The sequence below is a fragment of the Curcuma longa genome, chromosome 4 (genome assembly GCF_044706935.1).
Source record: "Curcuma longa cultivar G26 ecotype Majalengka, Jawa Barat chromosome 4, ITB_CL_G26_1.1, whole genome shotgun sequence".
In the NCBI taxonomy this organism is placed as follows: Eukaryota; Viridiplantae; Streptophyta; class Magnoliopsida; order Zingiberales; family Zingiberaceae; genus Curcuma; species Curcuma longa.
In genome coordinates, this window is record NC_133864.1 from 358,087 (window position 1) to 382,512 (window position 24,426).

The 24,426-nt window shown below is 34.9% G+C and overlaps 1 protein-coding gene across 1 annotated transcript in view; it reads left to right on the forward strand.

Annotated features, from left to right (window-relative positions):
- Positions 1-24,426, forward strand: part of LOC141826805 (obg-like ATPase 1) — a 42,524-nt gene that overhangs the window by 14,220 nt on the left and 3,878 nt on the right. The window contains exon 6 of the mRNA XM_074714106.1: positions 4,838-4,951. Coding sequence (XP_074570207.1) covers positions 4,838-4,951 — 114 coding nt within the window. The remainder of the gene's footprint in view (positions 1-4,837; positions 4,952-24,426) is intronic.

Consider the following 24,426-nt stretch of genomic DNA (forward strand, 5'->3'; position numbering starts at 1 on the left):
AGAATCGCTACATCTCCATAAGAACTTTGTGTAGTTTTAAATATGTAAGAGTTTTCACACTTTAGGTTGGATAAGAATAAAAGAATGCTCACTGGTAAAACAATAAAGATAGTAGATACGATAATTAAAAAAAAATTGATATTTTATACTTACAAGAGAAAAAATGAGTAGGAAAAAAAGCAAAGATGATAGAGAACTTATGATTTAAGTTATGATATACAAGAAATAGTAAAACAAGGGATGAAGTAGAGATTATTGTAAATTGTTCATTAAGGGACGAAGTAATCAGGAATGCATATAAGATTATAGCTCTCAAGATAGTAGTAGCAAAAGAAACTATTAATATAATTAATATATATGCACCTTAAGTAGGATGACATGAAAACACTAAACGTAGGTTTATAACTAAATGAGATAATATAAAAAATTCGGACAAACGAGATAATTTTAATAAGAGATCTAAATGGATATATAGGAGTAGGAAATGAGGAATATGATATGGTGCATGAGAGCTATAATTTTGGACCAAGAAATGAAAAAGGGAAAGTTTATTAGATTTTGCGATAGCATATGAACTTATAATAGATAATACTTTTTTTTTAAGAAAAGAGAACACGTAGTTACATTCAAAAGTAGAAACAATAAGTCGTAAATTGATTTTCTTATAGTGAGGAAGATCCTTGGAGAAAACTTAATTACCCAACATAGGTTAGTGATGTAGAAGAAAAACGTGCATTACTTTTAGAATCAAGTAGTGGAAGTTAAAAGATGAAAAAGAAAGTATTTTTAAGGAGAGAATAGGAACACAAGTATCAGGAGAAATACATGACGACTCGACTATGACATAGGATAAGATGATATCAAATTTGAAAACGGTGGTGAAGACTATACTCGGTGAGTTAAGAGGATGGATACCATCAAATAAAGTATCTTGGTGATGGAATGAGGAAGTACAAGAGAAAGTGTTTGAAAAACGAATAACTTATAAGTTATTGTACATTTGTGAGAACAAAGAGATCTTAAAAAAGTATATAATAGTTAAGAAAGAAGCTAAAAAATAGTGAGTGAATTCAAGAATAAAGCTTTCGAATGTTTATATCAACAACATGATATAAAAAAGGAGAAAAAACATCTATATGCTAACTAAAGTGAGAGAGACGAAAATAAGGGATCTTATTTAAATAAGATGTACTAAAGATGAATACAATATAGTGCTAGTGAAGGATGAGGAAATAAAAGTGATGAAAGAGGTATTTTCATCAACTTTTTAATTAAGGTTTAGGTGACCAACTTAGTTTAGGAAACTTAAGTAGGTTAGAGAAGTATAGAAATTTAAATTTGTATCGAAGAATTCAAACTTTAGAAGTAGAACAAATATTAAATGAGATGTAAAATAGAAAAACAATTGGACCGCATGACATTCTAATAAAGATATGAAAGAGGAAAATAAGGTATTAGATTACTTACAAAGTTATTCAATTTAATATTAAATATGAAAAAATAGTTTGATTATTGAAGGATACGTATTCTAGTCCCTTATATAACAAACTTGTGTGAAGTATAGAGAAATTAAGTTAATGAGCCTTATCATGAAACTTTGGAAAAAATTGATAAGAAAAAAATTAAAGGAGACCAAGGTAATAAAAAATCAATTTGAATTTATGGCTGAAAGATCGATGTAAGAAGTTATATGTCTTTTCATATAATTGATTGAAAACTATTGGGAAAAGAAGCAAACTTACACATGATATTCATTTATCTAAAAAAAGTTTATGATAGAGTTCTAAGGGAAATTATATGGAGAATTTTAGAAAAGAAAGGTATTTGCGTGACGTATACTGAAACAATTAAGGATATGTATGAGAATGTAATGACAAGAATGGAAAATCCAGAATTAATTAAAATACTTTCTATAAAGATAGAGTTAAATCAAGGATCAACTCTAAGTTCATTTGTTTTACACTACTCATGAATGAACTCAATGGACACATCCTAAGCACGTTACGATAGTGCATGTTGTTTGTAGATAATTTTTTGATCAATGAGACACATGAAACAATAAATGTTAAGCTCAAATTTGGCAGGAAAAATTGAAAGTAAAATATTTTAGAGTTAGTTAGAGTAAAGATTAAATATATGAAATTTAAGTTTAGTAGTATTAGATATAGCAAGACAAAGGTTAAACTAAGAGATAACGAGTTAGTTGTAACTGAGAGCTTTAAGTATCTGGAATCATTTTTGCAAATGAATAGAGGGGTTGATAGAGATATTTTACATAGGATGCAAATAAGACGGTTAAAATGGAGGATAACATAATGTGTTTTTTGTGATCATATGAAATGTCTAAAGCTAAGCTTAGAGAAGTTTTATAAAATATCAATTAGACTTGATATGTTATATGAAGTTGAATGTTAGGTTATGAAACGAGCACACAAGTAAAATATGATAGTCGTATAGATAAGGATATTAAGGTAGATGCCCAAACATACGAGGATGGACATGATAAAAAATGAAAACATTAGAGGGAAAGTTGAGAATGCACTTATTGAGGGAAACTTTGAGAGACATATTTAAGATGGTACAAGCACATGCTTAGGTGTTCAATAAATGCCTGATTATTTGAGATCATGACAAATACACATTAATAGAGGAAGAGGGAGATAAAAAAAAAATAAAATAGGATAAAATTCATTTAAATATAAATGATTATATAGTAGGGGATCGAGCTGAATGACGTAGGAGGATTCATATAATCAATGCCATGTAATAGGATAAATGCTTGATTGTTGTTGTTCTATCCTCCCAAATTGATATTTCAAATGAAATAGGTACTAATTTACTATTTAGACAAGCAATAAACATAGCTTAGAAGTAAAATATACATGGGCTGTTACCTATATTCTGGTATGTGTATTATGAAGCTACAAGGTTAAATTAGAAATAGACTAGGATTATATTTTTGATTGTTTGGCTGGAGGAATGAGTGGGAATAATTTAAAAAATTATAAAAAAGACCATAAAGCCAATAGATGATTATTTCTTATAGTAATTAGTTAATGTGTTGCAAACAATATTGTAATAATAGAATTTTTGTTATGTTTAATTAATTAATTATGTTTAAATATTTGAAAAACTTAAATAAAATTTTGATTTTTGAACAATTAATTTACCAACATTAGTTATGTTAGTTGATAAAAATCCTTCTTTAATTATGGTTTCGATAAATAATTAAAAAAATTTCACTAGGTAATTTTGACCTATTAAGTTTTTAAATAATGAATCCTCTTTTCTTTATTAAATTCCACTTATAAAATTTAGGGTATTTTCTATTAAGGAACTCTTCCTAATTGATTATCAATTGCAATCCTTTGGTTGACTATTTAGTGGACCAAACAGTAGTGAATATAAGAATGGAATAACCATGCAATAATATTTTCCAAAAACTATTATATTGCCAAATTTTCATGCTAGTGCACCTAAATTAACCAGGGGCTTGATGTAAATTTTAGGGGAGAGAGAAAGATTGGTTACTAAGGGGAGAAAATGGAAAAAAAGAATTATTTAGAATACTTATTGGTATCATCATAAAATTTCAGCTATCCTTTTATATAAGACATTTAGCCTTTGTATGACGTTGCAGGGCAAATGTTAAGTTAGGAGATGATGAGTTACCTATAATTGAGAGCTTTATGTATTTATGATCGATTTTGCAAAAGGATGGAGGATTGATAGAGATGTTTTATATAGGATATAAATAGGATAGTTGAAATAGAGAATGACGTCAGGTGTTCTTTATAATCGTAAGGTAACTCTAAAACTTGAAAGGAAGTTTTACATAACGATAGTTAGATCAACTAAATTATATGGAGTTGAACATTAGACTATGCAATGAGCATACGAGCCAAAGATGAGAGTTGCAGAGATAAGGATGTTAATGTGGATGTGCGGGTATACGAGGATGGATATTACGCCTATTGAAGAAAAATTCTGAGAGACACATTTAAAATGGTATGAACACGTATTTAGACGTTCAATAAATGCCCCAGTTAGACGATGTGAGACTGACAAATACACACATTAATAGAAGAAGAGAGAGATCAGAAGAGGAAGATAAAAAAAGACTTAATTAGGAACAATAAAACAAGATAAAATTTATTTAAATATCGATGATGATACAATAAGGGATTGAGTCCACTAACATAGGAAGGTTCATATAGTTGATTCCACATAGTGAGATAAAGGCTTGGTCATTGTTGTATTAGTTAAGAAACATCTATTACATAAAAAATCACCCGTTAAATTCTCCTAGCCACACTGTCCAATAGATGTACTAAACATGCCCGATTCAATTATAAGGATAGGTAAAATATCCCTTGTAATTATTTTAAATCTTATTTCGTCATTATCTCATGCAAGTGAAACTTGACTTAGACCAGGTTGAACAGTGAGTTGATCCAGATATTGGTTTTAATTTAATTTGATTGTTTGGTCTATGGATGGATAAATCTGGTGGTGCGACATGACATGGATGTCATACAAGGCGCTTTGTCTTTTTGATGATTGTTAAAGAAGGTGAAGTGGAAGAGTGGAATTGAAGACAGTGGAGGGGGAAAGGAAGACTAATAGTCATCATTATATAATATACTGGTTTCATCACCCGAAATCTGATTATACTAATCTACTAATCAAATACTTTATTTAAAGAATTAATAAATTCATGCCACATCAAAGCCTAGTTAGAAAAATATTTGCTTGTGATTTGTACTGACATATTAGCTCATTTATTTGTTAGTCTATGCGATATCCTTACAAAATAAAACCTTTCATTTTGTTGCAGATAAAGTTGTGGTTGAAGGATGGTAAAGATGTTCGTCTTGGCGATTGGAAAGCTGCTGATATTGAGATCTTGAATACTTTCCAATTGCTAACTGCTAAGCCTGTTGTTTATTTGGTAATTCCTTTTCTCTGACTGCAGTAAGCCATAGATATACCAACTTCCTTTAATTAGGGTAATTTCCCTTGGTAGCTTCCTTTAGATATGTTTATTATTTATTAATTAAAATTGCACTTTATACCTCATATTTTAAGGTATTTACAAGTAGTCTTTGCATTTACATTTAGGTCCCTCATATTTCCTCAAGTTTGCTTAAATATATTATGAAAAAATAGCTTTGTAGATATGTTCAAGCTTAGAACCTTTTAAGGAATTGGGTAGGAAATTCACTGGCTATTGATAAATGATATGATAACTCCATTGTATTATCCTATCTGGAGATATTGAATTACATGGCAAAGGTGACCTTGATTCTAGTTTTTTTCACCTCTTTCTCTAGCATATTCTTTTGATACTTAGAATTCTCAAAATTGTCTGTAAATAATCATGACAAAATGCCTGAGTACTAATTGATTACATTCACTGTGAATGGAATGTTTGCATTTATAATTATTAGGTTGTTCCAGTTCCTAATCAGTCATTTGTATCTTATTAATGACTTCATTGTCTTGACAACAGTTTGACATTTTTCTTGAATATATTAAATACATACTTCAATTGGTAGATATAAATGCCTCTCCCAAAGTGCCCCTCGTTACAAGAAAGTATCGTAGGATGCCCAAATCCTAATATAAAAGTAAAAAAGAAAATTGTCTCAGTCTAGTGATGTGTGCAAAGTCATTTGTAGTCACAATCTCCTGCCAACCCACCCAAGTGCAACTGATTCCTTTTTGACATCTTCCTCAATACACTTTCTAAATGGTGAGAAAGATGAAACCATCCTTTAGGGGATTGCTTCAAACCATATAGAGATTTCTTCAAACCACTATCACCCATGCAACAAACACTAAAATGTTGTTCCAGCTAAGGGTGACAAGTTTGACATGATCAATTTACAAAACACGACCTGACCTGCAATCTTGTAGGATTGGATTTTAGCTAAATAGGTTTGGGTCATACACAAGATAAGTGGTTTGGGTCGGGTTATAAATGGGTTAATCTATTTATGACTCATTTATAATATATAGATATTTTAATCATTTGTTTTAATGAATCTATATAAGCGAGGATATTGAATTGACGTTTGAATCATAATCACTTGGGTGATATCATGAATCGTGAATTGTTTTGAATCAGGAATATGAATACTAAGGTTCATGACATAAATAAGTGAACAAAATTGTACCTTACTAAAATTGATAAGAATATTCTAGTATTCTTACAAAACTAATCAAGGATAATAGCACATTACCAAAAATATATAAAATGTGTTGTAAAAAAAACAAGTACATAACCATTCATGAAAATACATTAAATCTAACAAGTGAGACACTAAATTACTAAATAGTTAATACATATTCTTAGCTTAATATTACCAAAATGTTTTCAAAATTATCAAATTCTCAACTATCATTTGAATGACTATTAGTATGATACCAAGAACAGTAGGTTGCTGCATGCAAAGGCTCATGAAGTCTCACATCCTATCTAGTGTCAATAATCTCTAGATCCATTGATATTTGCTTTTAATGCCATTAAAGTTGTTTGTAATTTACTCTTTGGTTCTATCCATTACTTCATACACCGCCCATAGATGGCTCCACATCACTATCCACAAGATGAAGCACTTTCACAAGTAGAGTAACACTCTTCAAACAAAACTTACTTGACTTTTAAAATTGTGAATCACGCACTTGTAAAAGAACTTGTAGCCATGATATAAAAGCAAACATAGACATCATTTTAAGTGAATATGCTGTAACTGTCAAGTATGCCATAGCAAATCTAATGATTGTAGGCCTTGCTAATTCACTTCCCTTAGGAGGCAAATCTTCTATATAAATTTAGGATTAAAGTATAACGATTAATAAAAATGGTGATCTTTTTTGCCTATGCTATGGTATCATTAAAAAAAGGAATCAAATCTAAATAGTGTCACAATGTGACCAAAACAATTTTGTCCTTTTTTGCTTCTAGTAATCATACAATTGCCATGCAGTTAGAGTCCATCACCACTTGCTTTGCATATTTCATCCAATACTCTATCAAATAACACTTTCTTTGCATATTTCATCCAATACGCTATCAAATAATTTATATATTTTGTTTGCATCTTTAATTGCATCTGTTGTGCCAATAGATCTTATAATTACTATTCCACTTGGACTATTAACTAGGAAATTAGTGAGAGAATGCCCTCTACTATTAGTCTATCCATCAGACATAATGGCGTGCCCTGTCTTCATCTCAATGTTATTTTTGAAGATCTTTATTGATCAAATCTATTTCTTCAAATATGTTACTCTTGCTTAATGATAAATAAGGGGTTTTAAACCTTGACTATACTTTCAAAGAAACTTCAAGCATTTGTATAAATGAAGGCCTCTTTACTAAATTAAATGGCAAGGCATTACCATGAATGCATTTGCAAATATCTTTAAATGACAGTGTCTCTTTTCTTCACAATTTAATTGATTGTTATTTACTTTGTCTTTTCACTTCCCTCCGAACTTCGAAGAGTGGACAACACACGAACAATTGAGAAAAGAATTGTGGGACAATCCTAAATTGTAATATATTGGCTTTCTTTTATTAGAATTGGATCGAATTGGTCCATTTTAGATGTTCTGATTTAGCCCCTGTCAATTCAAATCGTTGGGGATGCATATTGAATTGGATGATTTGAATCGTGAATTGTCCAAATATGATAACCATGTATTTAAGTTAGAAAATATAATCTAATATATAAATAAGTAATATATTGAATGCAAATTATAACATAAGATGATCCATGTATAATTACAGATAATTTGTATCTAAAATTTGTTTTCTTAATAAGTCATGTCATGACCTTGTTTTAACTCATTTAATTAAATGAGTTATGCTCATGACTCGTCTAATGTGTTTAATTAAATGCATCAAACATGGATTGTATGTGGGTTGAAGATTTTAACACATCGAGTTTGGGTTTAGATCAAACGAGTCATGGGAAATGAGAATTTACTTGTTTATGACACACCAACTCGAATTGCCGCCCAATAGTTTTCTGTGAGGTTATCAGGGATAAAGATATTTTAATATCCAATTGGCAAAGAGGCAATTGAAATATGATTGCCAAGGTGAGGAATTATTAGGTTAAATTAATTTGTGTCCAACTAATCTATTATATGTGTATTTTTTAGCCACTATGAATGCCATTTGCAACTTATTGTGGACTTATTAAAAGGTTTACAGGTATCAACTCTCTTGTACCATTTTAATATAAGACATGCATGCATCTCCTTGACTTGAGTCTTTCTCTACTCTGTATGTGAGAGCGCCTTTAAAAGAGAAGAAATGAAGGTGAAACATTTAGGTCATAATGTCTTATAAGATAACAAACAAGAAAGAGGTAGAACAAGAGTATGTTTTCAAAGAGTAAGAGGAAGATCCGAATTAGAAGTTGGATTTAGAACAAGAGGTGGTGCTGGGTGAGCAATCAAGTCTCATGGTTCTTTATTATATATCACAGTATTGCTTGAGAACATAATGAGTGAATGCAATAGACAGTTATGGAATGGACAAAAGTCTTTTGTCACAAATTTATAAGTAAATGAAGAGCTTCAAAATAACAAGTAAACTCAAAGAATGTAACTTTGACAAAAATAAATGCTCCTCATAAATAAGAAGAATAACAATAGAATCCCTTCTAACTAAGAATAGCCAAGGAAGACCTAGTAACTACAGTAGGTGATAGCTTATTGTTATCAAAAGATAAGAAACAGATAAACAAGTATACCAAAACACATTAGGCAAAAGACAATACATAGGATCACACACACACACACACACAAAAGAAGAGAGTAAAGGAAACCTAGATTTTTAAAAATGGGAGGGGTGACCTGCAAGTGATGCAAATTAGAAAGGTGGAATACAATTAACACAACGAAAATCAGATAATCATGCAATCAACACTTACCACAATCACTAACAAGTTTGTTTAATATGGTTTGGCAGTCCTTTGGACGCCTACTTCATAGCCCATGATCCGTTGGTGGATCACTTCAATCAATTACTAAGGTGGAGAAATTTTTTACAAGAACAACAAAGAGGAAGGTGGAGAAATTTTTTACAAGAACAACAAAGAGAAAGGCTCAGAGAAAATACAAAGCTTTTAATAGGTTTAACCAATACTATTTCGCTTGCAAGTCCGACCATTGTCGTGCAATAACACCACCTTGCATTCCACCTTAACGATATGTTAACTTGCATTAGTTAACTATTTGTCATTAATCGCTTGCACAATTTACTAGGTCACGAATAAAAATATTTTGTTCATTGCCTTTTAGGACTCAATCGACTGATGATCAGTTGATTGATGTTTATCATTAGTTGATTGCTCAAACTATAAACTCTAAAACACTTTGGGATATTAAGTTTTTCAACCACTAATTGACTATTCATCACATATGATTGGTGACCTCGACTACAACCACTTATAAGTCAAGTTCGTCTATGTTGAATTTTACTCTCGTTTCCATGGATACAGATCGTACACATTCATAACTAACTAGAGTGTTACCCTATGCAACTTGATTTCACCCTCGGCCATCTCTCATCAACCAATACATCCTTTGGATGCACCCGAGCCCTTTACCCCTTGTGCCATCCTTCACATTTTTTGCCTATGTATTTTGCTTCCTTCAGTTGTCCTTGCTCCTTTGATACTCATCCTACGATCCTAATATATCGGGTGGATCCGCCTAGGTTAGCTTAATTGGGAACATCCCCGATCGAGAACATCCCTGTGGTAACTCATGCTTTGGGAACATCCCTGTAGCAACTCACACTTTGAGAACATCCCCGACTCTTGTAGCAGTACACTCACTTTGGGAACATCTCTAATCGAGAACATCATATAGTAGCTCACACTTTGGGAATATCTCCGATCGGAAACATCCCGCAATAGCACACTCACTTTCAGAACATGCTTGACCAAGAACATTCTCATAGCAATTCACACTTTGGGAATATCTCTGACTGGGAACATCTCCGCAGCATCACACTTTTAGAACATCCCGATCGGGAACATTCCTGTGGCAACTCACACTATGGGAACATCCTCGACGGGGAGCATTCTTATCAAGCCAGATCCTTCCGAATCAGATCTCTAACTATTTTCAACGTCAGGGCTGACAGTCAGATTGCCTATTGCCACTACTAACAGTCTAGAGGGTTGGATAGGACTTGCAGCGGGCATCTAGAAGGTAACAAGCATACAACATTAACATTATCACTGCTACTCGGCATAACTTCATCGATTGAGCCGACCACAGATTGAGGTGATGTCTCATGTGGACAACTGTACCCGGGTATAAAAAGGTAGGTGAAGGCGAAAGCTACATGCGTTTTTTTTTTCGCGCGCATACTCTCATTTCTTTCTCATTTCTTCTTTTAATCCCAGATTGACTTGAGTGTTGAAGGGTCATGTTGGCCATCACCACTGCCCGCTAATCCATGTTGACGTGCAGGTATTGAGGCAGGCTGAATGGGAAGAGGAGGCACTCTACTAGTTAGAACCCATTCTAGTTGCAGCAGTAGCATTATTTTGGCGTCATCTATAGGAAATTGAGTTAAGATGAAGAGGAAGATAAGCAGACGAAGGATTCTGGCGGATGAACACATTGAGGTTTCGAAGTAGCAGTGACGACTGCCCATCCGGGTTGTGTTGGAAATGATAGTCGGTCTTATTTCAATGGGGCATCTCACACAGCTAATCACTACAATCGTGGAGGAAGTGATACTACAATACCACGTGCCCCTCGTAATAAAAGTGGAGGCCGATGCACTAGTAGCAGAGGCCTTGGTCCCGAAGCCCACGGTGTAAAGTTCTTGAGGAATAATGATGCCCTCTCATTCCAAGAGAGAACCAAGAAGCCCAAGCCGGCTGCTAGCGTAAAGAGTTGCTGCATGTCGAATGCCTTACACTAGGGCTATACTGGAGGAATGATTGCTCTCCAACTTTCGAGCATTGCACATCAGTGAATATAATGGTGTGATAGACTTAGAGGAGCACTTGTGTCGCTTTGAGAACGCAACTCTCCTCGTCTCCACGGATACAAATCACACACATTCACAACTCGCTAGAGTGTTACTCTATGCAACTTGGCTTTATCCTCGGCCATCTCTCGTCAACCAATATATCCTTTGAATGCATCCGAGCCCTTCACATTTTGTGCCTATGTAGTTTGCTTCCTTCAATTGTTGTCCTTGCTACCTTGATACTTATCCTACAATCCTGATGTACGAGCCCGCCAGGTCAGTATAATTGGGAACTTCCTGGATCGAGAACATCCCCGTAGCAGCTCACACTTTGGGAACATTCTCGACTGGGAATATTCCCGTAGCATCGCATTTACTTTGAGAACATCCCGTAGCAGCTCACACTTTGAGAACAGTTTTGACCAGGAACATCTCCGTAGCAGTACACACTTTGGGAATATCTTTGATTGGGAACATCTCCGCAGCTGCACACTCACTTTGGGAACATCCAGATCGGAAGCATCCTAGTGGCAACTCACACTGCGGGAACATTCTCGATGGGGAACATTCTTATCGAGCTAGATTTCTTCGAACCACACCTTCGACGGCCGACAACTAGACTGTTAGTAATCGCCACTGACAGTCTAGATGCCAGTGGACAAGACTTGTGGCGGGAATCCGGATTGTAGCAGGCATACGACACTAACATTGTCTCCTTTGCTACCCAACATAGTTTCGTCGACTGAGCCAGCAACAGGTGAGGCGGCGTCTCATGTGGACAGCCATATACTTGGGTATAAGAAGGTAGGTGAAGGCGAAAGCTAGGTATGTTCTCTCATGTCCGTACACTCTCATTTCCTTCTCATTTCTTCTCTCAGTCCGGGACTAACTTGAGTGTCAGAGGGGTCATGTTGGCCATCGCCTATGCCTGCTAGTCCGTGTCGACATGTAGGTATTGAGGCAGAGCAAACAAAAAGAGGAGGAGGTGCTCTACCTGTTAGAACCCATTCTGGCTGCAACAACAACATCAAATCCCAAGGTTTGCCTTATGCAATCCTCTTTGAACTCTACAAACCTTGATCAATTAAGCTGCCACCCTGGGTGCCCTAGGTCATCGCTTCCAAGTTGTTCTAACACCACCTCAATGCTTCTTGTCTTGTGGTCTCTCGGATGTCCCATACCATCTTTTTTTTATCTCTTCAAACCTCCAAACTACTAGGTGTGTCCTATACCATCCTTCTCTGATCTCTTCCTATAATTCTATGCACACTTAAACATACATATCAAATATGTAAGTTCCAACTTAAATGCTTTGGCTAAACATAAAATTCCAAGGTCACACTCAACCACTTTGTAACATCCTAAAATTTGAGTGAAATCCTATGTGAACGTGAAATGTAATGAGTGATCTTAGTAGGTGGTGGTTCTTCCTTTTAGATATATCATTCTCTTGGGTTGTACATAGGAAAGTATGACTATAAAGAATGTCTTGTTCAGCAATAAAAGATTGAAAAGGAGTGAAAGAAATATTTTTTAGTATTATCACTCATTAACACCTTAACCACAACACAATTTGGGTCAAGATATAATGAAGCAAAAATAGAATAAATTCAAAACAATCTTTCATTATGTCATTCTTGAATACTTAATATAAAATAATAAAGTATTTGAATTTAGGGTTTGAACACTCAAGAAAAGCTAAGGTTTTGGTGTATGGTGGGCTTGAGATGATGCTAATGATGTCGGTACCTGTGTTGAAGGTGTGTTGGTGGAGAAGATAACATTGATGCCGAGGTAAGATGAAGAAGATGAGGAGCTAGAGATGTGCCGAAGGAGGAGAAGGTTGTTCCCAATCTTGGAGGATGAGGAAGGTTAGGAGGAGAAGTATAGGAAGTGTACCTAATGTGAAGCCAACGTTGGAGTTTAGGGTTTCACTCATGGTTTAAAATTGTGTCGTAGGGTGAAATTTATCCTTCCGCCTACTGCTCGACATTGACACCACAGGCCGCCGTGGAGTCATGGCAACCTCCGCGGGGTCGCGGAGACAGTGGCTGCTCGTGGGACATCGTGTGGCATGCGAATGTGAGGTAGCGACAAATAAGCCGATCGCTAGTAGTGCGAAACAGGAAGGGCGGCTCACATGGACGGAAGGTTGCATTGGCGATCGGACATGTGGCGTGGTAGCGTTGTTGTAGGGGTGCGTGGTAGGGAAAACTTATGTTAATATTTCAATCAACTCCTAATTTTAAATAGGGATAATCTAAATAGACTTAATTAAATCCTAATAGAATTATCCTATTAATTTAATATATATATTATTTGTTTTAATTTTGAAAATATCTAATAATCATATGGATGTTGCGATCCCAAATTTTTTTCCTTTTTTTAAATTATCTTTTTGTATTTTTAATTTTTTAAATATTTAGATTAAAATTTTTATTTTTAGTTAATATATTTTATATGACTTGAGATTATAAACATTGCCTGAAATCAAGCTTAGAACAAATTTTGATTAGAAACTCAAATATTAGAATGATCTAAGAGAAGGCAGCAAGAGCAAGACACTTAGGAAATACAAATTCAATATGTTTGCAAGGTTTAAGATTATAAGATGAGGTAATTTAGGCATCATCTTTTAAAGAAGAAGAATGTGTTGATGACTGTAATTGTAAATTTAAAGAGAGCTTAGATACATGTTTGATCCCTCCAGAGATCCCTGCGAATGTAGTATACATGTTTGATCAAGTTGTCACCTTTGTTGGATTAGACTCAATCCAATAATCCAATAATTGGATTCATTTCAGTCTAACTCGGATTAGATTTAACCCTTTAATCTTAGAGTCTATCATATTTTAGTCAAACTAAAATATACCTATCTCTAAATCAACATGTTTTTTGTGTGTGACCCAATAGGTTCTTATAAGGTTGATAATGTATCTAAAACAATTTTAGATACATAAGCAATGAGGGACATCTAGCAATGAATCATTGTTACCCAATTGATGAGAATGTCGAGATCCGATCTAAGTTTTTTGTGTCTTATTCTCGATATCTATATTGACCCATGAGACATAGATCGTGTCATTCTTTTATTAGTCTTTGTGTTTCTTGATCTCTAAGTAGACTCACTTAACCAAATGAGCTCAATATCTCATATTAACTTATTTGAGCATGACCATGTATTTTAGTAGTCCTACTTAATCAAGAGGTCCATAGATATCACTTCCGTTATATGGAAGGGATAAATCTTATCTACATCACTCACATTCTCCGTATAATTTATGGTATATCCAGTGATCGACTTTATAGTCCACCTTGTTATAGGTGACGTTTGTCGATATTAAAGTACACAATTTATGTAGGGAACCGTAGTGACTTCTGGTCTAAAGACTATTTATACTAATAGTCACTATGAGAATATTTATGATACTCTGAAAATGTTTATGACACTTTTATAACGATCCATAAAACATTTTCATAGTAGATCAATTCAGTATATATTCTCTAATATATATCCATGTGTCAACTTGATATCTTATATCTATGACTTGTGAGATTAAGTTATCAGTTGACCTACATTCTAGTCTTAATGCATTAATATTGCTCTTATATATTAAAACTTGACTAGAAATAGTTAAGAGTAGTGTTCTATGTATATGTCTACAACCTCTCACTATCAATTCAACTAATTGATGCGCTGTAGACTAGAACTTACTACCCTAAGACATTATTATACTTATTCATTTGACACATATCTGAAGTAAATATAATAGCCATAACTTTGTCTTTTATTAATGAAATATAATACAAAAATTTTCTTGTCAATAATCTCATAATTGGCTCTAGGATTAATACTAACAATATTATCAATATAAATCCCTAGACTGGTGCCTCTTTATACGTGATACTAGTAAATATTATGGAGGAATTTAAAGTATACTAAGATTACTAATTGCAAATTAATATTAAAGAAATTAGGCACATTAAGAACAAAGCAAATTGATACAGGTTAAAGTACCAAAAATCTACTAATGCTTTTTGCCTATATAAAAGAATCATTGGTAGGCATGATGTTGATAGGCAAGTTAGCTGATATAAAAGTAGAGAATTGAGTAAATATTACTAGTACGTGGGTAGAGGTGTCTGTCAACAAGTTAGGTAGAAAGACTAAAGGAATCTATTAATAGTGCAGTAAAAGTACTTGCACTGAATATGAGAACATTTAACTATGAGGAGGCATTTGTTGCAAGCTAGGGTTAGAGAGGAAATGTGTATTTAATATGAACTAGGTTGGGGTAGCTTGAGCCTAAAGAGTTGGAAAAAAGTGTTGATTGTTGTTGGGGAAACACCTTTATTGTCGTTAGGCTAGACTACTATTTTTTGATATATTCGTAATATAGTTTAATTAAATATATCATTTATTTTTGATATGTGCATCAAGTGTGTAGAGACCAGGGATTAAAATTTCATGCCGAGTTGGTCGAACGGGCGAAACATTTCGTTTCGCTCTCCGACCGGCACTGATACGATCCAGCACTAGTCCCAGCCGCAGGAGGGGTCATGCAGAGGGGTTGTGCGACCTCGGCGACTGTGCCGAAGTGGTTGCGCGACCCCAGTGACGACGCCGCCTCGCCTGAGGGGTTGCGTGACCCTCGATAGCACGGTCGCGGGATCGCGTGACCTTGCGTCGGTGCATGCTGAGGTCGCGTACGTGTCAGGAAAAAATTAGATTTTTTTAAATTAAAATGGAACTTTGATTAACTAAATTAAAGGTTTAATTAAATCCTAATAAAATTATCTAATTAATTATATATTTTATTTAAATCTTAATAAATTTTTATTTATTTATTATTATTTTTTAATGAATCCAATCAACCCCTGATCTAAATAAATAATCAAACACATTTCCTAAAATTTTAATCATCCCATTAAAATATATAAAAATTTATTTTAAATTCTAATTAAAATTTTATATATTTCTTAAACACTTCACAAGGACTGCGATGTCACGACAACCTGCACGAGCTATTACCGCCACGATTTTTTTTGTTTAGTTAATTTTTTTTAAATATGTATTTTTTAAAACATAAACTAAAATATTAAAAATTATTTCAAAATTTTAAAAAATTAATAAATATTTTATAAAATAATTTATTTTTAAAAAATAATTTATTTTTAAAAAATAATTTTAAAATTAAATATAAATCTAAAATAATCTAAAAATTTAAAAAATATAATTCTTAAACATTTCAAATAAATTTTTTAAAATTAAAATTTTACAAATACATTCAAAAAATAATTTAAGATTTTCAAATAATTTTATAATTATTTTTAACCTTTCAAATGATTTTACAATTTTAAATTTAAATTTGAATTTTAAAAATTAATTTTTTAAAAATAATTTTTATAACAATTTAATAAGCATTATCTTATGAGAAAATATTAAAATATAAATTCAACATTTCAACATATAAAACATATTTAATAATCAAATATTAATAAAATTAATATATATTTATATTTAAAATTTAAAAAATATCGAAACTATATTGGCACGACATGATACGATACCGAAATCGTATCGTTTTGGTCCGGGATTGAAACCTTGACAAGCGTCGAAATTTTAAACCTTGGTAGAGACTTAGATAGTATACATGGAACTCATGGAGATTCTTAACTTGATGGAAGAACATTAAATGGAGCTTTAAAGGAGCTTAGAAAACTTAATTGCATGGAATGTTGGTCCAATGGTATGGAGTGAACCATGAGAGATTTCTAAAATTTGGTTTGTGCTTCTGGGTGGCATCTTGTGATCATGTGTTTAGCCAATTAGGGGTGACCTACCTATAGCTTGGTTATGAAGTCTATGATTGAGGGATTGATGCCCTAAGTCGTAGTTTGTTGATAGCTATACCTTGATCTGTTACGTAAACTTGCAATGGTTGTAAGCCAAATGAAGGTGGGATTATTAAACATGTTAATTGACTAAATGCAAGTTTTGTGCGAACAATCTTTTTGTTTGAGCAACAATCAACTAGATGACATTTTAGTTGATTGGAGGCTTGATCCATTGGGCTAGTTATTGTTGTCTAATAGTCACATTTAGTATTCAGGCAACTGGGTGCATTTTTTAGTTGACTGAAGGTGGATGGAATGCATCTATTTCTTATATAACCTTTTGGAGTGCTTTTAGGAACAAGTTAGCATGAAAACATTCTTTCTTTCCCTTTCCCTTGTGTTCAAAGCGATCAAGTGCTCAAAAGATTCTAAGAGTAAGGTTAAGTAATTCTACATCAATACACTTCCAAGAGGCTCTACTAAGCTTAGGAATATCTAGTAATTGGTGGTTAAGATGGTCCCATTGATCTTGGCTTATGAACCTAACTTAAATTGTTGTTCTCCTAAAAAGATAGTCCTTTTAGTTTCTTCATGGCAATTGACATAGAGCTAGAAAGGTTTAAAGGGCTAGTGGTAGGAAGCAATTAAGTGTTAGATGAAAAAAAATCCAACATTTTGAATTGAGTGGATCTCTCAAAGGTTCACCATTTAATGCCAAAATTAGTAGAGATTGACACTTCTCTACTAATAGAATTGAGCAAAGGTTGAGTTGTCTAAAGGTAATGAATGCAAATTGCTTAATAATCATGATTGACAAAGGTTGAGTTGTCTAAAGGTAATGAATTGCAAATTGCTTAATAATTGCAAGCCCATGCTGTGGAGGGCTGTCAGGCATGAGGAAGGGAGGCGGTAGAGGGCACCAGTTGAAATTGACACTAGCATATAAGGGTCAAACTAAACCAAAATTTCCAATTTTGTTTTAGTTGAGTTCAATCGGAAACCATAAATTTAAATAAGAATAAATTAACCAAAATTAATAAAAGATTTGTTTTTGAACAAGAACCTATTGAGATTAATTATAAAAATTATTACAATTCAAGGTTAATGTTGATTAATAAACTTAAGAATAACAAACCATAATAACTAACATACTAATTTATCTATATATACATTATTATATATATTGTAATTAATATACATGCACCTTAAGTAGATTAGAAGAAGACACCAAACATAAGTTTTGGAAAGACCTAGATGAGGTAATATAAATTTTTTTGATAAACGAGATGATTTTAACAGGAGATCTAAATAGGCATGTAAAATAAGAAGTGAAGAATATAATGGAGTGCATAAGGTTGTGATTTTGGAATAAGGAATAAAGAAGGGAAAATTATATTATATAGATTTCATGATAGTATATGATAGCTAATATGTTTTCTAAGAAGAGATAAAAACATGTAGTTATGTTCAAAAATAAGAATAATAAATCACAAATTGACTTTGTTATGTTAGCTATGGATAAAACTTAACCACATAATGTAGGTTAGTGGTGCTAGGTATGTGCTTCCAGCATTGTATTAGTGGTGAAGCTAAAGGATTGAAAATAAAGTATCTTTTATGAGAGAGTGAGAGTACAAGTATTAGGAAAAATACATAACAACACGAATACAATTTGAGATAAGATGATATCAAATTTGAAAATGGTGGCTAAGTGCCTATTCGGTGAATCAAGAGGACAAACACCACTAAATAAAAAATTTTAGTGGTGGAACGAGGAAGTACAAGAGAAAATTAATGAAAATAAAATATACAGTAGCGAAGAAAGTGGCGAAGAAAGTAGTGCGTGAAGTTAAGAATGAAATTTTCGAACGTTTGTATTGACAACTTAAAATAAACGAAGGGGGAAGAGACATTTATAAGATGGTTAAAGCGAGAGAGGAAAACAAGGGATCTTAACCAAATAAAATATATTAAAAATAAATCCAATTGGGTATTAGTGAAGGATGAGAAAATAAAAGAACAATGGAAGTATTTTGATTAACTTTTTAATGAAGGTTTAAGTGATTAATATAGCTTAGAAAATTTAAGTAGGTTAGAGGAGTATAAAATTTAAATTTTTATCGAAGAGGTATCGAAGTGCCTAGAGAAGCAAGGTAATGTGATGAAAAATTATCACCATGCTGCATGTTGAAGTGGACTCCTTGTTTAGATAAGAAAGCACACGCTAGAGGGCGCTAGAGATATTTTGCAAGGCTCCTCGATGCTTAAGTCATCATGCTAGCATGACTATAAAATAGTAATAGAAAAGAAAGTAGTAGAGAGAGATTAGGGTTAAATACTAGAGGTTAGATCTTCGTACCATCGTTGCTTTAATATTTATAGAGGATCATTGCTCCCAAAACCTAACCTTACAGTTATTAGGCCTTGGGTATTTTGGGTTGTGAGGTTGTGTGGGGCCATGCCCAATTATGACATGCAAGTACTTAGCTACTAGGAGAATGGAGGACTTGAGAAACTAGGCGTAGGGAGCTTAGAGTGCAAAGGAGGGGAGAGTTAGATAGGGGACTTGGGTACCGAATTGCACGAGGCTTTTTGGAGGCCGAATTGCATGGAGAACTCGGGAAGCCGAGTCACATTAGGATTTCGGGAAATTGAGTTACCCATGGTGCTTGGAGTCTGAGTTGTAGGAAGGACTCAAAAAGAGAAGTTGCATGAGAAATTTGGGAGTCTAATTTGATCTAGAGTAGGGCCATGTAGGCATATCTTGCTGATCTAGAGGGGTGTCAATATCAATAGTATCATTAGTCCCCCTTCAAGTAGAGCCGAGCTGTACGAGACTCGATTAGGGTGTTTTGGTTACTAGAATGCTGAAGTGGGCTCAAGTAGCTGGATTGAATTATTGAAGGAAAATTTTTTTTAATGGCGAAGGTGGAAGGGCTAGAGGGGCCAATAGAGGAGTCGGGAGGGAAGAAAGGTCGAGCTGGACTAGAGCTGGTGCAAGTTAAGCTGGGAGCCAATGTCGAGTTGTAAGCATAGTGTAGAAGCCTTAGAGCCCGAGTAGATTTTGGAATGTGAGTTCAAATGAATATGCGAGGCACCTATTTGACGAAGACAATAATTATATTTATAATTAATTTAATAAAACCAAACCTCATGTGAAGAAGTCGACCCCCCAGCCTAATAAGGCTAAGGGGGAAAGATAAGGCCTACGAGAGATTCAACAATTGACTCCAATGCCATGTGGTTAAGGAGAGAGAATATAGAAAGTAAAAAACCCTTATAACTTGATCCCATGACTCGCATGATCCAACAGAGTCATGGAGAGAATAATAGTAGAGTATAATAGAAGATCGAGCTGATCCTGTGACTCAGATGAATCGACAAAGTATGGGAGAAGTTAATAAAAGACCAAGTTTAATCACATGATTTGTATAGATTAATGAAGTTGGGGAGAGGATGATAGAAGACAAGACTTAATCCCCTGACTTGGATAGAAGGATGAAATCAAGGAGAGGATAATAGAAGACTAGGCTTGATTTTGCGACTCGAATAGATCAACGAAGTTAGGGAGAAGATAATAGGAGACCAAGCTCGATCTCGTGACTCGGATAGCTCAACGAAGTCGGGGAGAGGATAATAGGAAATGAAGCTCGATCTCGTGACTCGGACAAATTGACGAAGTTAAGGAGAGGATAATAGAAAATCAAACTCTTTCATGACTCGGATAGATCAATGAGGTTAGGAGAGGATAATAGAAGACTAGACTCCATCCCACAACTCGGATAGATCGACAAAGTCAAAGAGAGAACAATAGAAGATCAGGCTCGATCTTGCAACTCAAATAGATCATAAGTCAAAGAGAGGATGATAGAAGACTAGGCTCTTATATTCTCCCAAGCCTTGGAGTTTCACCTAAATTCTCAGGATCGAGCTCTTTCCTCTAGCCCATGGCGGGGTTGACTCCTTTATGTTGGTCAAGATTGTTATATGTTAACACATATGCCTCTTTTATCAAAATCAAGTTCATTACATGTTCATATATTACGAATTCTACTTGAGCACAAAGGCCTGACAAAGGACATTAATTGAAGCCCCTTGCACTGCTTCTATAACCTCGGCTTCCCCTCAGCCTCCAACTCAATCTTGATCTCGTGGATACTTCTATGCCATCTGACTTGAGCACTCTAATTGAGTCTCACACTTCATCTCCTCCACTCGACTTGAAGGGGGACTTGTGATATCCAAGGACAATGATTCCCTTCTAGGTCAGCAAGATTAGCCTACTCGACCCTAGTTCACGCTAGCACATTCTGTCTACATGGTTCTTATCCAGCTCTCAACTTGGCTCAGACTCTAAGAGTCACTCCCACTGTGTGACATCCCTAGTCGCTCGAGTCCTCGACATCTTGAGTGCTTCTCAAACTCAATGACCTGAGCACCTCCCCGACTCGTCCTTCTTAACTTGACATCCTGAGTTTCTCTTATAACTCGGTAGCCTAAGCACCTCGCTCAGCTCCCAACTCAACTCAGACTCCTGAGTTACTCCCATTATGCTACATCCTAAGTCGCTCGAGTCCTTGACATCTCGCACTCCTTCCAGCTCAGCGACTTGAGCACCATGCAACTTGACCTCTCTGACTTAGCCTCTTAAGTCACTCTTATAGTTTGGCAGTCTCAGCACCTCCTCGCTTGACCCTCTAAGAATACTCATGCGACATGACACTTGAGTGCCTTAAGCACTTTGCTAGGGGCGGTGCTCGATCTTCGTTCATAGGATGACATCTTGAGCTCCCTAAGTCAGGTTTCATTTGATTCCTCTTTTTAGCTCATTTTAAAAGGGGTACTTGTGATATGTTGGATATCTTCTTTCAGGTCTGTATTGTTGGTGTAATCGACCTTTGAAGTCGCTCTTATAGCTGGGTAGCCTGAGCACCTGAGTCGCTTGACCCTCTAAGAATACTCATGCGGCTTGGCACCTGAGTGCCCTAAGCACTCTGCTAGGGGTGGTGCACTATCTTCGTACGTAGGATGACATCTTGAGCTCCCTAAGTCAAGCCCACTCTTCAACTCGTTTTAAAAGGGGGACTTGTGATATCTCAGGTATCTCCTTCTAACTCTTTAGTGTTAGTGTAATCGACTTCTGGTCAAGATTAACCAAATTCGAATTAAGTTTCGATGTTTAATCAATATGTTGATAGTTGAGTGAGATGTCAAGTTGGTCAAGATTGATAAGATATATGACAGTGGAGAAGTCCAAGTGGGTTATGTTTAATTGGACATTTGATAATTGAAAGTCTAATAGAAAGTTGATAAGGGAAAGATGTTAAGTAGGTTAAGGTTGATTGGATACTTGACAGTGGAGAAGTTCAAGTGAGTTGTAATTGATTGGACATTTGATATTGGAAGTTCGATAAGGAGTTGACAAAAGTAAAGTCTAAGTGAGTCACAACTGATTGACTATTTGGCAATGAGTGAAGTTCTAACATGTCATGGAAGATTAGGTGTTAAGCATGAGAGGTGAAGGTCTAACAAGTCATAAATGATCGAATGTTAGGTACGAGAGGTGAAGTCCAAACAAATCAAGGAGGACTGGATGTTTGACAATGAGTGAAATTTTGAAGACGAGGAGTCTATAGGCAAGAAAAGTTCTAGTAGGTTGAGGTTAACTCGATACTAGTAAGGATGAAATCCTAATAAGTTGAGGTTGACATATACTACTAATTATACGAGGAAGTCCTAAATACATAAGAATCTTCTGACATAAAGGGAATTCAGTGTGAACAATATTTTCAGCATTGTGAGTGGCATCAGTCAACTACATGGGCAGTATCAATTGATTACTATGAATAATGTTTTCAGCCTCAGTTATAAAAAGTGTTTTCAGCTCGAAACGAAATCGGACAGAACATTTTGCGATTGACTGATATAGGAATACTAATCTCCCGATGAACCCAAAATCACAAATTCGATCTTTGATCATGTTTGGCGTATTGATAGTAGATTGCTACGATACCAGTCGATTGATGAACTCGATTGTTTAGCTGTGAAACATCATAGAAGGTTTCAAAGTCAATTACGATAGTTGACTATCAGTCGACTAGTGAAGTGCAAAGTAGTCGATTGATGTCTTAGATGTTGAGCTGGAAGGAGCCGTTGAGTAGAGTAGTGTTTGAATTGCAACAGAATAATCAACTGTAGAAGAGTAAGTAGTCGATTGATAGGCAAATTTCAGTTACAAACAACAACCCTATAAAAGAGGATTTTGTGGAGAATTCTATATAGATTCTTGGAAGGTTCGTGGGAGAGTGTTGTTGCATTCTAGACCTTCAGGGAGTAATCCAAATTAACTACAAAGCGAGCAAAGAATAGATTCATTGTTGTAAAGTTATTTTATTTGCATTGTTTTTATTTCTATTATAATTTTGTATTCTCGCTCATATTGCTTGTAAGACCATGTAATTTTAAGAGATTTCTCTACTTTCGAAAGTGTCCGACAGGAGAAAGAATAGTGGTGCTATTGTAAGAACTCTAGACCGTGGAGTAGGAAATAGGGTTCCCGAATCATATAAAATCGCGGTGTTGTGTGCTTGTGTCTTATTTTGTATTTGTTTCATTTATTTTTTGTTGCACTAACAAATTACAAACTAGCACACAACAAGCGAAGCGAATTGCTATTCACCCACTCCCCTATAGTGATCACAACGATCCAATATGTATGTCCAATCTACATAGCTCAGCTCCACCTCAGCGAATAAACATAGCATTAGTCCCTACGTTGGCAACCCTGACACATGGTGTTAACACATCTCCTGCCATGATGATCCTATTGTTCGATATTACGAGCACTAGCCTTAGCACCTCGTTGCTTGCAGCCCGAACACCCATCTCATTAGCCTGAGCGCTTGTTTAACATCCCTGTGCTTGATAACCAGAACACCATGACTCGGCTGAGCTCACAAGACGACTTGGGGCGATGCCCAAGCTTAACATGCAAGGCACCCTTTTGAGCTCCGTGCACAGTTGCCCCTGAGCATTAGGCTTCCTCAGACCCTTTATGATGGGTCGAGATCCCTTAGAATGCCATTAGCCATACTAATTAGAGCTCCAAACTGCTAGATCGGTCTGTGCAGAGCATGGTTTGGCCATACTCCTACAAGACGAGATTGTGGCAGGTGCGGTGGGGACATACTCGATTATTACTGATCAGAGCCCCCTTATTGTCCGTACTAGTTAGAGTCTCTTCAGAGTCCATACTAATATGACTTATAATCCCTGGGCTTGACAACCATAGGGCACTCTACTTTGGTCATATAAAAAGGGTAAAGCAAGGGGTGGTAAAGGTTCGGGACCTTATTCTCCATATGTCTCCCTCTCTAGCATTTTGCTTCTCTCTCAAGCTTTCACTATCGGAAACTAAAGCATCGAAGGGATTTTATTGGACATCTACTCCGCCCTTTGACGCGTGTTGATCTATGTAAGTCTGTTTATGCCATTGGAAGAAGCTTCAACATTAGCATCTAGCTAGGAGGCTGATTAAGGATATTTCATAGGGTATGGAATGACTTGTGAAGTTA